Source organism: Phaethon aethereus (assembly GCF_964289735.1).
Source record: "Phaethon aethereus genome assembly, chromosome: 14".
Lineage (NCBI taxonomy): Eukaryota > Metazoa > Chordata > Aves > Phaethontiformes > Phaethontidae > Phaethon > Phaethon aethereus.
This window is the reverse complement of record NC_138590.1, coordinates 11482742-11498659: the sequence shown is the minus strand read 5'-3', so window position 1 is coordinate 11498659 and position 15918 is coordinate 11482742. Positions and strand designations below refer to the sequence as shown.

Genomic DNA, 15918 nt, shown 5'->3' with positions numbered 1-15918 from the left:
CCACCACGTGATGCCCTCCATCCACCTCCACCCCAGCCCAATTTATTTCAGGAGAAAACCCTGGCACAACTGCTGCAGCAAGTGGCTGAGCCATGACCACGGTGCGCTGGAGAAGAGAATTAATTTTTAATTCCATCTTAATTACTCTGAGTAATAATCCATTTACAGCACCCGGTGGGGCCAGCGGTTCCAGTACCCCTGGGGCTGCGGTGGTGGCAGGACACCCAAGTGCTGAGCATGCCACGCTGGGGGCACTGGGCCAGGCACCACGCTCCCCTCATTGAAGCCCCCAAGTCCTGCAGCTCCCCACACACTGAGACCCCTCATGTCACCCCAGTGGGTGGTCAGGGGTCCCAGATGTCCCCATGGGCACGGGCTGGGCTGGCATAGCACTGGTGGCAGAGGGGCTCCAGGCTCTGGGCTCCAGTGGCTGTGGAGCAGAATCCAGCTCAGCCCCCCTCAGCTCCTCCTCGGCAAGAGGAAGAGGGAGCAGAATTGAAAGTGATCTCCCCAATCTGTATTAATTAGAGTCTATTAACTCATCAGCGCGCCCTGTCGCTTCCAAACTGACGGCCCAGCCATGCCGGCCTGCAGCGCAGGAGGGACATGCAGGGTGATGGCACGTGGCCTTGGCATGGCACCTGCCTGGTACCGTGCATCCTGAGCACACAGCGAGGGAACTGGGCGAAGCCAGGGCCGAATGGGGCACCCTTGGCACCCCCGGGTGGGCGGCGGGGCAGGCTGGGTGCGGTGGGCACCTGGGCAGTGGGAGTGTTGTTGCTGGGACCTCTGGTGCAGCACGAGGAGGGAGAGCTGGAAGTTGTCCCGGGAGAGCGGCACAAGGAGCAGATGGGGCTGGTGCCATGCCAGGGGCCCCGACCCTGTCCCCGCCATGCTGCCCCAGGGTGGCACTGTGCTGGGTGCCCTGGGGGCATGGGTGCCATCTGCACCAGATGCCCCATCCTTGCCCTGCCTGGGCTCCTGACCAGAGGGTCCGGCCACCATGGGAGCCTGGGCAGGGGGGTCCCAGCACTGCAGGGGAGCTCACTCCGGTTCCCATGGCAGCCCCCCCGGAGCTCACGTGCGGCGCAGTGACTTCAGCAGGAGCAGATGGAGCCGCAAGGAGTAAAAACATCCTGTTTCCATGCAAATGCCATCAGTAATAACGAGCCAGCCTGAAGGAGGGTGGTTATTTCTGCGCCGGGCCTCTGCCCACGGGGAGCTGGGGGTCTCCTCTGCCAGCTGGCCCCCACCAGTGCCCATGAGAGTTTACTGGGGCTTGGGGCACTGCATGGGGCAGCATGGCGGGATGGGAGCAGGCACCCACGGGTGCCACCCCACGTGCACTGCCCTGCCTTCACACACGGCCAGTGCACGACCCTATCGGCACAGAGGTCCCCAGCAAGGGGGTGATGGCGGGAGATGGCTTTGGCCTCGCCCCGGGGCTCTGCCCAGCACCGCCAGTGCTGCGCCAGGGCGGATGGAGGCCACAGTGCGGCTGGTGCCACCCAGGAGAGTCGCACTGGCTTCACACTCTCTTCAGCTCTTGAAGGCATCAGAGCAGTTGTTAATTGTTCCTGGAGCTGCTAATGAAATTATCGCTGTGCAGCGCTCGGAGCCGCTGCCCAGCCCTGCCCCTGCCCAACCCTCGCCGCTGGGAACAGGGGGCTGCTCAGCACCACTGGCACGGACTCTGGCTCCCATGGGGCTTGGGGAGCACTTCAGGCACCCCAACACAGCCTCACCCTCCTTCGCCCCTCACCCACACTGTGATCTGCCTGCCGGTGATGGCAGCGCTGCTTGCCGGGCACCTTGGCTGGGTGGCACCAGTGCCTGTGCCACCCACTGCATGTGGGGACGGGCAGCGCGGGGAGGGAAGGGGCCGCATCCTGCAGCCAGGGCTGAGCCAAATCCCCCAGGAGAGGCCAGCCCGGCTGAGTGTGGGGGACCTCGGGGCCAGACCCATACGCAGCGGTGAGGTGGGGCCCCACGGGTGGCACACGATCCCGCCAAGACAGTGGCTTCTGTGATGATTTCCAGCACTCATCTGCCGGAGCCGGGGCGGCTGGAGGGTGCGGGGGCAGAGTGCCGGCAAGACCCTCTTGTCCTGAGGTTGTGTTTCCCACCCGCTCACCCGTGGGGGCCCAGGCGGGACTGGGGGACCCCCCGGCATCACCTGGTCGGGGACGCAGCGGCGGGGTGCGGGGTGGGTGCTGTGCCGGCGGGGGGGTGTCCCGGCGGGAGACGACACGCCGTGCTGGGGGGCGGTATGTGTGCAAATCAGGGGTGCCGCACCGGGGGCTGCGGAGGGGTGCGGACCCCCCGCGCCGGGCCGGGGGGGGGGGGGGGCGCAGTGCCGCGGGCGCGGAGCGGGGCGGGGGGGCGGGGGCGGGGGCGCGCCCAGCTGTTGCGCCGTCCCTTCCGCGGGCGGGTCCGCGCTCGCCGCCCCGCATTGGCGGCGCCCGGGCGGAGCGGCGCGGCGCGGCGGCGGGCGGCAGCAGCGGCGGGGCCGGGCCGGTGGCGGTGGCGGGGCCGGTGGCGCCGTGGCCCGCTGAGGGCGCCGCGGAGCGCGGCCCGCCCTGCTCCCTCGCCCCGCGCCATGGGTGCGCGGCCGCGCCGCCGCCGGGCCCCCGCCGCCGCCGCCGCCGCCGCCGCCACGCCGGGGCCGCTCGGTGCCCTGCTCGCCGCTGCCCTCTTCGCCGCCGCCGGTGAGTCACCGCGCGCCCCCCGTGGGCACCGGGCGGGGCGGGGAGGGGGGGGGGGAGCGGCGGGGACCATCATCGGCGCCGGGCGCTGGGCAAGGTCACCCGGGGAGCGGCGGCGGGCGGACGCCCCGCGGGGAGTAGAGTGCCCCCGCGGGGACAGGGGGCCGTTCCCGGTGCGGAGGGCTGCCCCGCTCGGCTGTGGGGTCCGCGGAGTGCCCTCCCGGGCAGGGGCTGTGCGCCCTGCCACACGACAGGCACTGCCGGCCCGTGCCCACGCATAGCCGCACACGCGTGCCCAGCCGACGCTCCCGCGGACGCTGTCCGCGCTAGCGGTGGGAGGGGGCTGGCGGTCGCCGCCTCGCCGGCACGGCTTCGCTCGCCCGGGGCCCTGCCAGCACCGGGCACGCGTGTCCGCAGTGGACTTGCCCCGCGCATGGGGTCCCTGCCCCACGCACAGCATCTCTGCTCCACGCACAGCATCCCTGCTGCCTGTACGGAGTCCCTGCCGTCCCCATCACCTGGCCGAGACACGCGGGACCGTGGAGAGGGGAATAGCCTGGAGGGGTGCCGTCACCCCGCGGGGTTGCGCGTGGGTGGCCGTGGCGTGGCGGGATATGCGGGTCTGCATCGCTGTTGCTGCAGACGCTGACGGTCCGGCGCCCGGCTGCCCCCGGCTCTGCCCTCCCGGGCAGGACACGGCGGGTCAGGGAGCAGGCTGAGCCGGACCCCCGGGGCTGAGCGGCAGCGGTTGCTGGGCCGGGGGGCTGGGGGCCGCGGGTGCCCGGGGCTGGCGGCTGCTGGCAGGTGTCACGGCAGCCTGGAAGTGGCGGCTGCAGACAAAGGACCGGGCTGGGGGCAGGGAGCTGCGCGGGGCTGGACGTGCACTCTGCGGGGTGGCCGGGAAGGGACAGCTCTGCTGCGCCCTGGGGGCCTGGCCCACCGACCCTCCTGCCATCACCGGAGACGTCCCCAAGCCCGGCCTTGGTATGCTGGGCGGGTACGACGGGCACCCTGGGGGGCTGCAGCCCCCATTCTTCCCACACCTGTCCTTCCTGGCCAGGCACCCCAAGGACCCCACGCCCAGCACTCCCAGCATGGCCCCGTCTTCAGGGGGACACTGCAGAGCTGGCGTGGTGGGTGGCACAGTGGGTGGCACCCCTTGGGTGCAGGGGACCCCAACCAAAGGGTGCTGTGGATACTGACCTCCAGCTGGGCATGGAGCACTGCTGTCTCCACAGCAGCTATGGGGCCGTGGTGACGCACAGATGGAGGTGGGGGACAACGTGACAGGGGGTGCACCAGGCCACCCCACACCGGCTCTGCGGCTGGAGAGGGGGGGGACCCTGGCAGTGCCAGCACCGGCTCGGGGCAGTGCGGCGCAGGAGCCGCTCGCTTGGCAGGCAGCTCACAGCCGGCCGCGGCGCGACTGAGCCGAGCCACCTGCGCCGGCTGCCGCTCGGCACAGGGCTGGGCCTCTGCGCACCGGGTGCTGATCCTTGCACGTCATGGCACGGCACCACTTCCCTCGGGGCACCGAGGGACAGGTTGGGGACAGGGGAACCCAGGCCTCCCGGCAAAGGGCCCCTGCCTGCAGCTGCGGAGCAGCAACCCTGCTGCGAGTGGCCTGCTCTGCTGCTGCTGCACACAGGGGAAGGGGCGAGAGCAGCAGCAAGGGCTGGGGCTCGCCCGTGGGCAGCAGTGCAGGGTGAGCGCCTGAGGCACAGGGGCTGCCCCTCTCGAGTGCCACGCTGGTGGGTGGGCAAGGGCACAGGGGCAGGAATCTTCCCTGAAGCTACCCCTGGCCCAGCGCTGCCGTGGGTCCTTCCTCTTCCCTTTGTCACCTGCGGCAGCCAGTGCCAGGCCCCAGAGCATCTCTCCTGCCCCAGGTTGGCACTCACCCCAGCGAGTGTGACCCACACCGGCTCCTGCCCCGGCTCCTCTGGCCAGGGCCATGGGCTCTGCTCTCACCACACGTGAGCCACATGGTGCCACCGGCTTCACTGGGCTGCCGGGGACCCTCAGGCTCCAGCGGGCAGCTCCCAACCACTGCACCCCGCAGCTTGGTGCCCTGCAGCCTTGCACCCCAGGTCACTGCATCCCATCAATGCCCCACAACCTGTGCCTGGCTGGGCACGGGTGCCTCCGTCAGGCAGGCAGAGCTGGCGTGCACTGGGCGGCCGGGAAGCTGCCGTGCCGGCTGTCAGCGCGAGCGCGTGGCAGACGCAAGCCCGCCCAGGGCTGTTTGTTCTGGCTCGGTGCCACGCAGGGCTGGCACTACATCAAACCGTGCGGAGCCTGGCAGGTGCTTGCGGGAGGGGACCGGGGCACTGGCGGAGCCGCCAGGGGCTGGGCACCCCTGGCACCACCGCGGGCACCTCACAGCTGTGAGTGCAGCTGGGCGCCCGTCCTACCTGGGTGGTCAGCAGCACCCAGGACCACCCTGGGACTGGTGCCCGAGGGATGATGGCCCAGGGACCGTGCACTGTGTATGTCCCGCCATGCCCTGCCCTGCACCCAGGGGTGCACCCTTGGTACCAGCACCGCTACGGCTGTCGGCACCATTGCTACTCCGTGTGTCGTGTGTCTGCCCGTGGGCGGGCTGGGGTGAGCTGCCTCCAGGCAGTGCAAACTGGGATCACATCCTCATCCCAGTCAGGCCCAGTTGCCCAGTACCTTGGGGTACTGGGCCCTTGGCCCTGCTGCCTGCCCACTCATTTGGGTGCTGCTCCTGGGTGGGTGCCAGGCTGATCACAGCTCGCCCTGCCCCCCCAGCCCTGCCCAGCCTGGGGCTCCCGTTAGTAGGATGGGGGTCTCGGGTCCCAGCCCCCTCCAGCGAGCCCTTGCTGCCACAGGGTTATGGGGAGCCAGGGCTGCCGTCACCACCACATGACACCCGTGGGTGGGAGGGGGAGAGGCCGCAGGGACAGACCCTCGCACCCAGGACTGTTGTGTGGCTGGAGGGGCCTTCCCAGCCCTCCACCCATCTGCCCCCCTGCTTCAGCAGGGACACGGTGCTGAGGGTGACCTTGACGCTTCTCCTGGCGGGGCCAGGGCTCGCCGGGAGCGTTTGCTCTTCACTGTCAGTTAAAGGAGAGCCAGGAATGCCACTCGGCTCCCCAGGCTCGGTTGCCAGCGACAGCCCCAACATGTGGGGCTGGGCCGGTCTCTCCCCTCATCCCAGTGCCAGCTGGGCTGGGGAGCCCTCTGTCCCGCACCGAGCTGGGGCCAGGATGGAACCCTCTCCCCATGCAGTGCTCTGGTCGCTGCTGACGGGGGCTGGCTCGGTTCGGCACGGGTCCTGCTGGGTCTGGGGGGGCTGTGGGGCTCAGCAGGCACCCGGGGCTGGTGGGGAAAAGGGCTGTGTGTGTCACGGGACCGAGAGGGGCCCGGCTCCGTGCGTGCCTGGGGAAGGGTGCCCAGCACTGGGTGCCAGGGCCCGTAACCTCCAGGCAGGCGGAGGTGGTCCTTGGGGAAGGGCTGCCACCCCCGGCTGCCTTTGCTGGCCCCCTTGTTCCCAAGCCCTGGCCACGGGGCAGCGTGGGCCAGGCTTGGGCATGGCGGAGGCCATGCAGCCCCCTTGGCGGGCGCTGGGGTGGAGCGGGGGCGCAGCCCACCGGGAGCCCTGCCCACCCTGGCACATGCTAATTGCATGTAATGGGGAGAGCGTTATCAGCTCAAATCCGTAATTAGGCAGCTCCATTGTCATGCAAACCCGCCTAATTCATTCATAACGAGCGCTCGCTTAATCAGCGCCCAGACGCTGCCTCGCGCTCGCCGGGAGACGGGCACCTCCAGCCCTCGCCGCCCCCACCCAGCCTCTCCCGTGGCCGTGGGGCTGGCACACGTGGGGCACACGCCTGGGGGACTGGGACAGCAGCTGGCTGGTGGGGACGCACCAGAAAATTGGGGATGTGGTCCTGGGGCAGGTGGGGGCACCCCTGGGGTCACCGTTCCTGTTGGAGCACGGGGGACGTGTCGGTGCCCGGTGCCCATCGTTGTCTCGTCCCTGGGGCTCGCCATGCGCCAGACTGACCGCGAGCCGGGCTGTGCTGCCCAGCGTTGGCATCTGACCCTGCTGGCTCCCTGCCCAGCCGGGGCTGGCACCGGTGTGGCTGGGGACTGCGTGGTGTGGGAAGGTGGTCGCAGGGGGAGCGTTTGCCGATGCCTGGATGCTCCAGGTGAGCTTTGGAGCCGTCGCAGGCAGCTGGGCAGGGCTGAGCGATGCTGCAGCCCCTGGCTGGGGGTCTTCCAGGGGCAGCACCAGCTCATCGTGGCTCAGAGCCCACCTCTCCCAGCAGGGTGGTGCCCGGCTCAAAGCCTCAGACGAGCTTTTTGATGCTGGTGAGTTGTGCCAGCTCCTCTTCTCCGTGCCCTGCAGAGAACAAAGTGCCAGCGGTGGGGACCTCTGTGTGCGGGGCAGCAGGCAGGGCTGCCCTCCTCCTGACAGCCACCCTTCCCTCATTTAGGCCAGGTGCAATCAACAGCAATTATTGCTTTAATTACCTACTGCCAGGGTGCAGGCCGGGCGCCAGCAAAGTGCGAGGAAATCTTTCATTTTAATGGCGTGCCAGGCCTTGCGCGGACACGATGGATGGGGCGCCAGCTGGGACTGAATCTGCCACTGCAAAGCCCGTGGGGATTCGGGGAGGTCCCCAGAAGGGGCACAACCGGTGGGGGCTGTGGTCGAGGTGCCCACCTCGACACAGGGCAGCCAGAGCCAAGCAGGGGTGCAGGCAGGGGATGGGGGCAGAGGAAGGCTGGGGCAGGGCTGCTGGGGACGGCTCGGTGCCGTGGCAGGGGCAGCCGATGTGCTGGGCCCGGCTGGGCAGCAGCGTTCGGGGCAGACCCATGCCACCAGAGCGCTGTCCCGCTGCAGGCAGCTGCCTGCTCCCTCCCGGGGCAGCTGTGCCGAGCGGGCGCACACTGGCGTGCCGGTGCCGGGGCTGGCGCTGCTGCAGCCACCGGCGGGCAGCCTCTCCTTGCCGAGAACACACTGACCTTCCCAGCGTCTCCCTGTGGCGGGCACCGAGGCACCCGCGTGCTGCTCTCAGCACCACTGGGGAGCATGACACCGGCACCGGGTGCAGGATCAGCCCCTTGAGGATCAGAGGGACCAGGCTGGGGGGCGCCCGCTGGCACGTGGTGGGTCCTGGCAGTGCCCCCCCACACTGGGCAATGAAGCTCCCTGCGGTCTCTCCCTGTCCAGTAACACCAGTACACCTGGTGTTTCTGATGCTGTGGGCACAGGCGCTTATGGTGAGGGGTTGCGTGGCCACCCGGGGTGGCAGTGGCTGGGGGGCACAGGGAGCAGGGGGTTCTGTGCATGGCTGGGGGTCCCGCAGTGTGGGGGTGAAGGTGGGTGCTCAGAGCCTATAGTGGAGTGCCCCATTCCTTCTGCACCCTGAGGTGGGTGCCGCAGACCCGCTCCCCGGCCCAGCCCCCAGCTCCCTGCCCCTTCGCCAGGCCTGCGGGTGCACTCACGCTCGTTAGCCCACGTGGGCGGGGGATAATTGATAATAAAGCCCTGCTTAACGCACTGGCTTTACCGGTTGTGATTTATCGGCGCTGGTAGCAAATCGCGCTCCCAAGCACCCCTTTGGCTGCCGAGACAGCGGCCGGCTGGGGCTGTGCCCCTGCCACGGTGGGGGGGGCTCCCAGGGGCAAGTGGGACCCCTCACCCCACCGCCCCCTGGTCCCCGTCCCCCATCCCCGCCGAAGTTTCCCGGTTTCCTTTGCCAAGGTGACATAAGCATCTCGCCTGTTTCCATGGCAACGCAGCGGCAGGTGAGCGGCGAGGCTGACGCGGTGCGGGAGCTGGCACAGCGCCGCGTGGGGGGCCGCTGCCCACGGGGCACCCACGCTGCACCCATGGGCTGGGGGTGCCCACACTGTGTGGGGTGTCTGTGGTGTGCGTGGGGGTGTCTGCAGGGGGAGGGTGCCCCTGGTGCGTGAGGTGCCTGCAGGGGACGGGGCACCCATGGGACGTGGGGTGCCCACAGGGCACCCACGGTGTGCGAGATACCTGTGCTGTTCAGGAGAGCCGTGCTGCGTGGGGTGCCTGCGGTGCACTGGGCGGCCGCGGGGTGCATGGGGTGTCCCTTGTGCATGGGGTGCCCACTGTGCATGGGGCACCCACACTACAGCCCCTCCATTCCCTCGCCGGGGCTCCAGGCCAACTCCAGCCTCCTGGCCGTGCCGCATGGCTTTGTCCATGACCGCACCACAGCGCAGAGCCCCACTGGTGCCCAGCGTGGTGCCAGGCAGCAGGATAGCATCCCACCCGGGGGCTCTGTGGGGTGCCTGGCAGCCCCCCGGCTCTGCCGCTCGCTACCTGGCCCCAGCTTCATTTGCTGCTTGTGGTCCCACCCTGCCCACAAGGCACCCGACACCCCGGTTGGGTGGGCAGCTGCGGGGGCTCCGTGCCCATCTTGCTTCCTCCACCCCTCGCTGCTGGCCCCGCGCTTCCTGCTCCCCTCTGCTCGGCTGTGGCGGGCAGACGCACAGCTTGGCGACCGCTGTACTCATTTCACGTGTGATTAAAAAGCCGGTCCCCGCAGCACCGCTCCCCCGACTCCCCCGTTCACCCGGCGTGCCCGCCGCAGCTGCCTGGGCGGGAGCAGCGGTGGTGCGGTGCAGCGGCAAACCCAGTATTTAATAAATAAATGGGGTTGCCTTTCTGCCCATCCCAGCCCCCCGGCTGCCCCGCGGGCCAGTGCGGGTAGTGCAGTGTGGGCACCCAAGGGTGCCCAAGCGGGAGGCGTGGTGGCGGGAGGCACGGGTGCTGCGGCGAGCCGTGACGCAGCCGGCCCTGGGGACGGCACTGCGCCGAGGACCGCAGCGCCTGTCCGCGCCGTGACCCCCCGGGCCACCCTCGGGCTGCGGCTGGGGGGTCATTAAACCAGTGAAATATGAAATGCCTGTATATCCCCGACAGGGGTTTTAATTAAATTAATTGCCAGCGACATTGTAAAAGTGCTGATGGGGTAATAACTGGTGCGTTATGGTGGCCGTTTATCTTCCCCGCGTAAATTAGCTGCCGCACCTTGCCTGTCCCAGCGGCATCACGGCGGGCTCGCTCGACACCCGCTCCCCGGCTCGGAGGGGCCTGATCCAGCTGGGGGGGTCAGTGGGGCTGAGAGCTCCCCAGAGGGACTCAGCCAGGGCCCCAGGGACCCCCATGACCCCCAGGTCCCCGTCCCCATCGCGCAGGCGGCTGTGCCAGGCGGGAGCCAGCCGGGGTGGGCCGGGCAACGGGGGTCCCGCAGGCACGTGGGGGGCTGCAGGCAGTTGCCAAACGAAGGCACTTAATTACTGCGCATTCCATCCCATTTAATTGCTTATTAAATCCTAACCAGCCAATTAGCAGCAGCAATTACAGCTTCATTCAGTGACACAATCGCTATTTTATCGTTTGTTAATCAAATGCTTATTTAGGGCCCTGGTTTATTAACTCTTTCCGCAGCGGGTGCCAGCAGGGTGGGGGGAGTGGGGGCACCCGGCTGTGGCCAGGCTGGGGGACGTGGGCACTGCGGGATCGTGCCACATGCCATGTCCCCAGCGCTGCTGTCCCCAGAGGGGCCCAGCCCTGGTGTGTGGCACCTACAGCCCCCAGGCAAAGCTGGGGGATGCCCGACCCCCCAGGGGACGTGTGTGCAGCCCCGAACCACCCTGGGGACAGCCAGCCCCCACGTGCCACGCCTGTACCCGCTCCCAGGCATCTGCCAGTGGCACAGGACAGGGCACACCGCCGTGCTGCCCTGCTGTGTCCCTGGGGCATGTGGCATGCACCCCACCGCTCGTGCTGCGTCCCCGTGCCACCCCAGGGCGCGGCGGGGCAGGATGCGGCCCTCAGCCAGCACCTCGCAGCGCGCTGGGGAGGGGGGCGGCAGGCGCCCCGGGTGGCGTGAGCGATGGCCCTTGTTGGTCACACTACATTTCCTTTTCATTAGCGCTAAGTGTGGACATGAGGGATCGGCACGGGTTCAGCGGGCGCAGCCACCGCGCGGCTGCTCTCCCTGATGGATGGCAGGGCCGGGAGGGGGCTGCCACGTCACCGGCAGGGGGGACGGTGGTGAGGCACGGGGCCACCGGCACGGGGCCACACCGGGAGAGCGATCGCCCAGCCCGGGCATGCTGGAGGTGGCCGAGCTCCCGTCTCTCCACAGGTGCTCAACAGAGTGCGACTGTGGCCAACCCGGTGTCCGGCGCGTCCCTGGACCTGCTGCCGCACTTCCAGCTGGAGCCGGAGGATGTCTACATTGTGAAAAACAAAGCGGTGAGCCTGGCCTGCCGCGCCACCCCTGCCACCCAGATCTACTTCAAGTGCAACGGCGAGTGGGTGCACCAGGGCGACCACGTCACGCAGCACAGCACCGACCGTGGCACCGGTGAGCGCCAGCGGGAGGGACGGCACCGCCCCGGTCACAGGGAGCCACATGCGCTGCTTTTGGCGAGGGGGTTGCATGGGGCTGGGACCGCGGGGACCGCACCCGGCGTGCTGGTGCTGACGTGCCACCCACTGGTGGCAGGGCTTCCAGTGATGGAGGTGCGGATCGAGGTCACCCGCCAGCAAGTGGAGAAGATCTTTGGGCTGGAGGAGTACTGGTGCCAGTGCGTGGCCTGGAGCTCCTCCGGCACCACCAAGAGCCAGAAAGCCTTTGTGCGCATTGCCTGTGAGTGTCTGCGGGTGCCTGGATGGGGCGTGGGGCGCTGCCCCCGGCCCCCCGTCACCCCTGCGCTTCCCTAGATCTGCGCAAGAACTTTGAGCAGGAGCCGACGGCCAGGGAGGTCTCCATCGAGCAGGGCATCGTGCTGCCATGCCGCCCTCCCGAGGGCATCCCCCCCGCTGAGGTGAGCCCCCACGGTCTGGCGGGTCAGGATGTGGCTGAGGGTGCCCCTTGCCCATGGGGACAGCATGGGTGCTCCTCAAGGGGGTGGCCCAGCCGGGCACCCAGTGACATCCCCATGACCTGCAGGTGGAGTGGCTGCGCAACGAGGAGCTGGTGGACCCGGCGCTGGACGCCAACGTCTACGTGACGCCGGAACACAGCCTGGTGCTGCGGCAGGCCCGCCTGGCCGACACCGCCAACTACACCTGCGTGGCCAAAAACATCGTGGCCCGTCGCCGCAGCATCTCCGCCGCCATCACCGTCTACGGTACGGCACTGTCGCGCCTGTCCCCACCATGCTGCCCTGATGTCGCCCTCCCCGTCCTGTCCCTCCCCACGGCCCCCATCCCGGCGAGGCGCTGACGGGTCCCTCTCCACCCAGTGAATGGCGGCTGGTCGACGTGGACGCAGTGGTCGGGCTGCAGCACCAGCTGTGGACGGGGCTGGCAGAAGCGGAGCCGGACCTGCACCAACCCCACGCCCCTCAATGGGGGGGCTTTCTGTGAGGGCCAAAATGTGCAGAAAACCGCCTGCACCACCCTCTGCCCAGGTACCCACCCTGCCCGGGGCACCACTGCCGTGCTGATGCCGCACCCCGTGCTGCACCCATCGCAGTCCCTGATCCCCCGGTGTCTCGTCCTCCCACCTCCCCGTGTGTCCGTCTCTGCCGGCCCTGGGGCAAGGGAGGGGGGTGGCAGTGGGGCGCTGACCCTCCAGCTGTGCCCACAGTGGATGGCGCCTGGTCAGAGTGGAGCAAATGGTCGGTGTGCGGGGCCGAGTGCACCCACTGGCGGAGCCGGGAGTGCTCGGAGCCGGCGCCGCGCAACGGAGGCCAGGAGTGCCATGGCCCCGAGCTGGACACCCGCAACTGCACCTCTGAGCTCTGCAGCCATGGTGAGTGCAGCAGGGATGGCGGGGGTGCCCCCCAGGATGGGTGCATGGGGGATGCCCACGGGTGCTTACACCCTACCCCGTGCAGCCGCCCCCGGTGCGGAGGACGTGGCGCTGTACGTGGGGCTGGTGGCTGTGGCTGTGTGCCTGGTGCTGCTGCTGCTGGTGGGGGTGCTGGTGTACTGCCGCAAGAAGGGGGGCCTGGACGCTGACGTGGCTGACTCCTCCATCCTCACCACTGGCTTCCAGCCCGTCAGCATCAAGCCCAGCAAGGCCGGTGAGCGAGGGCTGCGGGGACGGGCTGTGCAGGGACATGATGTCCCTTGGGACCTGGGGGCGGCCATTCCCCTGGGGGTCCCTGGGCAGGGGCTGTGTGCCCCATGGGGTCCCTGGTTTTGCGCAAGGGCTGTGTGCTCCATGGGATCCCTGACCTAGGGACAGGGACGCTGTACCTTAAAGGGTCCCTGACTGTGGGGACAGCTTTGTGCCCCGTAGGGTCGCTGGCTGTGGGTAAGGGGTCTGGGTCCTATGGGGTCCCTGGTCCCTGGGCTGGTGCTGTGTGCTCCGGGGGCCCCGGGGGTGACTGTGCCTCCAGGGTCTGTGCCATGGGGCAGAGGCTCAATGAGCTTTGGAGCTCCGAGGCTGGCTTTGCCGGCAGGGACCCCCCAATCCCTGCCGTGCCCCGGTGCCACGGCCCCCTGCTCTGTGCCGCAGACAACCCCAGCCTGCTCACCATCCAGCCCGACCTCAGCACCGCCACCATGACCTACCAGGGCTCGCTCTGCCCGCGCCAGGACGGCCCTGCCAAGCTCCAGCTGCCCAATGGGCACCTGCTGAGCCCACTGGGCGCCGGGCGGCACACGCTGCACCACAGCTCGCCCGCCGCCGAGGGCGCCGACTTCGTGGCCCGGCTCTCCACCCAGAGCTACTTTCGCTCCCTGCCTCGCGGCACCACCAACATGGCCTACGGCACCTTCAACTTCTTGGGGGGACGGCTCATGATCCCCAACACAGGTACGGCAGGATGGGGACAGGGTGCCGGAGCATCGCCCAGTGCGGGTGGGTCCCCATGGGGCTCACCCCCCCCCGCCTGCACCCCCCACCCAGGGATCAGCCTGCTCATCCCACCCGATGCCATCCCACGGGGGAAGATCTACGAGGTCTACCTGACCCTGCACAAGCAGGAGGAGGTGAGGTAGGTGCCGTGGCCGGGGCTGCTGGGGCACGGGGCTGCCGAGGCAGGGGTTGGCCCCACTCAGCTGCCGCCATTGCTGCTCCAGGCTGCCCCTGGCCGGCTGCCAGACGCTGCTGAGCCCCATCGTCAGCTGCGGCCCCCCCGGCGTCCTCCTCACCCGCCCCGCCATCCTGGCCATGGGTCACTGCGTGGAGGCCAGCGCTGAGAACTGGAGCATCCGGCTGAAGAAGCAGTCATGCGAGGGCACGTGGGAGGTGAGCATCTGCCGGGGCAGCGGGGGAGCGAGGGGATCGGGTTTGGAAGGGGGATGCCCGTGCCAGGGGTGCGACTCTGCCTGGGTGCCGCAGGACGTGCTGCAGCTGGGTGCCAAGCCGTGCACGGAGCTGTACTACTGCCAGCTGGAAGCGCAGGCTTGCTACGTCTTCACAGAGCAGCTGGGGCGCTTCGCCCTGGTCGGGGAGTCCCTCAGCATGGCGGCCTCCAAGCGCCTCAAGCTGGTCCTGTTTGCGCCAGCCGCCTGCCCTTCGCTCGAGTACAACATCCGCGTCTACTGCCTCAGCGACACACAGGACGTCCTCAAGGTACCCCATCGCGGCTCGGAGCGAGGGCTTTGCAGGCAGGGTTGGGCTCGCGGGGTGCAGCATCTCCTGCCTGACTGCTGCCTGTGCCGGCAGGAGGTAATCCAGCTGGAGAAACAGCTGGGGGGGCAGCTGATCGGAGCCCCCCGGGTGCTGCACTTCAAGGACAGCTACCACAACCTGCGCCTCTCCATCCACGACATGCCCAGCTCCCTCTGGAAGAGCAAGCTCCTTGCCAGCTACCAGGTGAGGAGCCTGGCTGGTGGGTGGGGATGGGGGGCTGCCCCTGCCCCCCTGCCCCCCCACCCACCCATCACCCCGCCGCAGGAGATCCCCTTCTACCACATCTGGAGCGGGCTGCAGCCCTTCCTGCACTGCACCTTCACCCTGGAGCGCCTGAGCCCCAGCACCTGTGAACTGGCCTGCAAGATCTGGGTCTGGCAAGTGGAGGGCGATGGGCAGAGCTTTACTGTCAACTTCAACATCGCCAAGGTGAGGGCAGGGCCGGTGGGGTCCCAGGGGTGACCCCGGGGTGGGGCTCACATCCCCTCTGCCTGGTGCTCTCCCCTAGGACACGAGGTTTTCGGACTGGCTGGTCCCCGACAGTGAGGTGGGCGCCCCAGCCCTGGTGGGCCCCAGTGCCTTCAAGATCCCCTTCCTCATCCGCCAGAAGATCATCAGCAGCCTGGACCCACCGGGCACCCGGGGAGCCGACTGGAGGACGCTGGCCCAGAAGCTCAACCTCGACAGGTGGACTGGGATGGGGGTAGCACTGGGGACAGGGACAGGGTGGCATGGTAGAAGGGGATGGGGAGCTTCTGGCCTCATCCTGCACCTTTGGATGGATTCTGGCATGCTGTGGGACCCTGGGAGCAGAATGGTGCCCAAGGTGAGACTAGCATGGGGCTGATCCCAGGGTACGGAGCCATCCCTGTGGCCTGATGTGGTCCCTCTGTCCCCCCTGCAGCCATCTCAGCTTCTTCGCCTCGAAGCCCAGCCCCACGGCCATGATCCTCAACCTGTGGGAAGCGCGGCATTTCCCCAACGGCAACCTCTCGCAGCTGGCCGCCGCCGTGGCCGAGGTGGGCAAGCAGGATGGTGCGCTCTTTGCCGTCTCCGAGGCTGAGTGCTGAGCCCGGTGAGGGGTGGGGGGCCAACCCCCCAACCCCACGCCCAGGGGACTGATACCATGGGGCAGGGGGGGCTCTGGCCGGCCCCTGGGCTCCCGCTGCCCCACAGCCCATGGGGAGGGCTGCCCAGCCCCTTTGTGAGAGAGGAATGCCCATGCCCCACGGCAGCCAGGCACCCCTCAGTGTTGCGGTGGCAGGGCTCAGCCTGGCCCCAGGGGTCCCACAGACCCATGGCAGGGGGCCAGGGGGACGCTGGGTGTGCATCGTGCGTGCAGTGCCGTCGTGCTGTCTGCGTGTGGGGCCGGGCAGCCCTGGGCCCCGTGCCGTGTTGTGTAAAGACCGTTTTTTTAATTCTGTATTAAGTGCATTCAAGTATTTACACTTGGCCTTATGTACATAGCGGTGCCGCAGGCGGGGGGTCTGCCGGACATGAATGTAAATAAATTCGATATATATTGCTACACGGGGCTGTGCCCGGCCATGCGCTGCCCCCCACGCCATGTCCCCCCACAGGAGTCGGAGGTGCAGAGC

General features: G+C 68.7%; 1 protein-coding gene across 1 annotated transcript; it reads left to right on the top strand.

The window, feature by feature from the left end:
- Positions 1-2599: 2599 nt before the first annotated feature.
- On the top strand, positions 2600-15448 carry UNC5A (unc-5 netrin receptor A; the record flags this gene model as incomplete). The annotated part of the gene is made up of 16 exons (XM_082006001.1): positions 2600-2708; positions 10871-11092; positions 11234-11377; positions 11452-11555; positions 11681-11861; positions 11976-12143; positions 12323-12487; positions 12573-12761; positions 13199-13498; positions 13592-13679; positions 13765-13933; positions 14027-14260; positions 14354-14503; positions 14585-14749; positions 14829-15007; positions 15225-15448. The coding sequence occupies 16 exons, from the start codon at positions 2600-2602 to the stop codon at positions 15388-15390; spliced, it is 2733 nt and encodes a 910-aa protein (XP_081862127.1). The 3' UTR covers positions 15391-15448.
- Between the last annotated feature and the right edge of the window lie 470 nt (positions 15449-15918).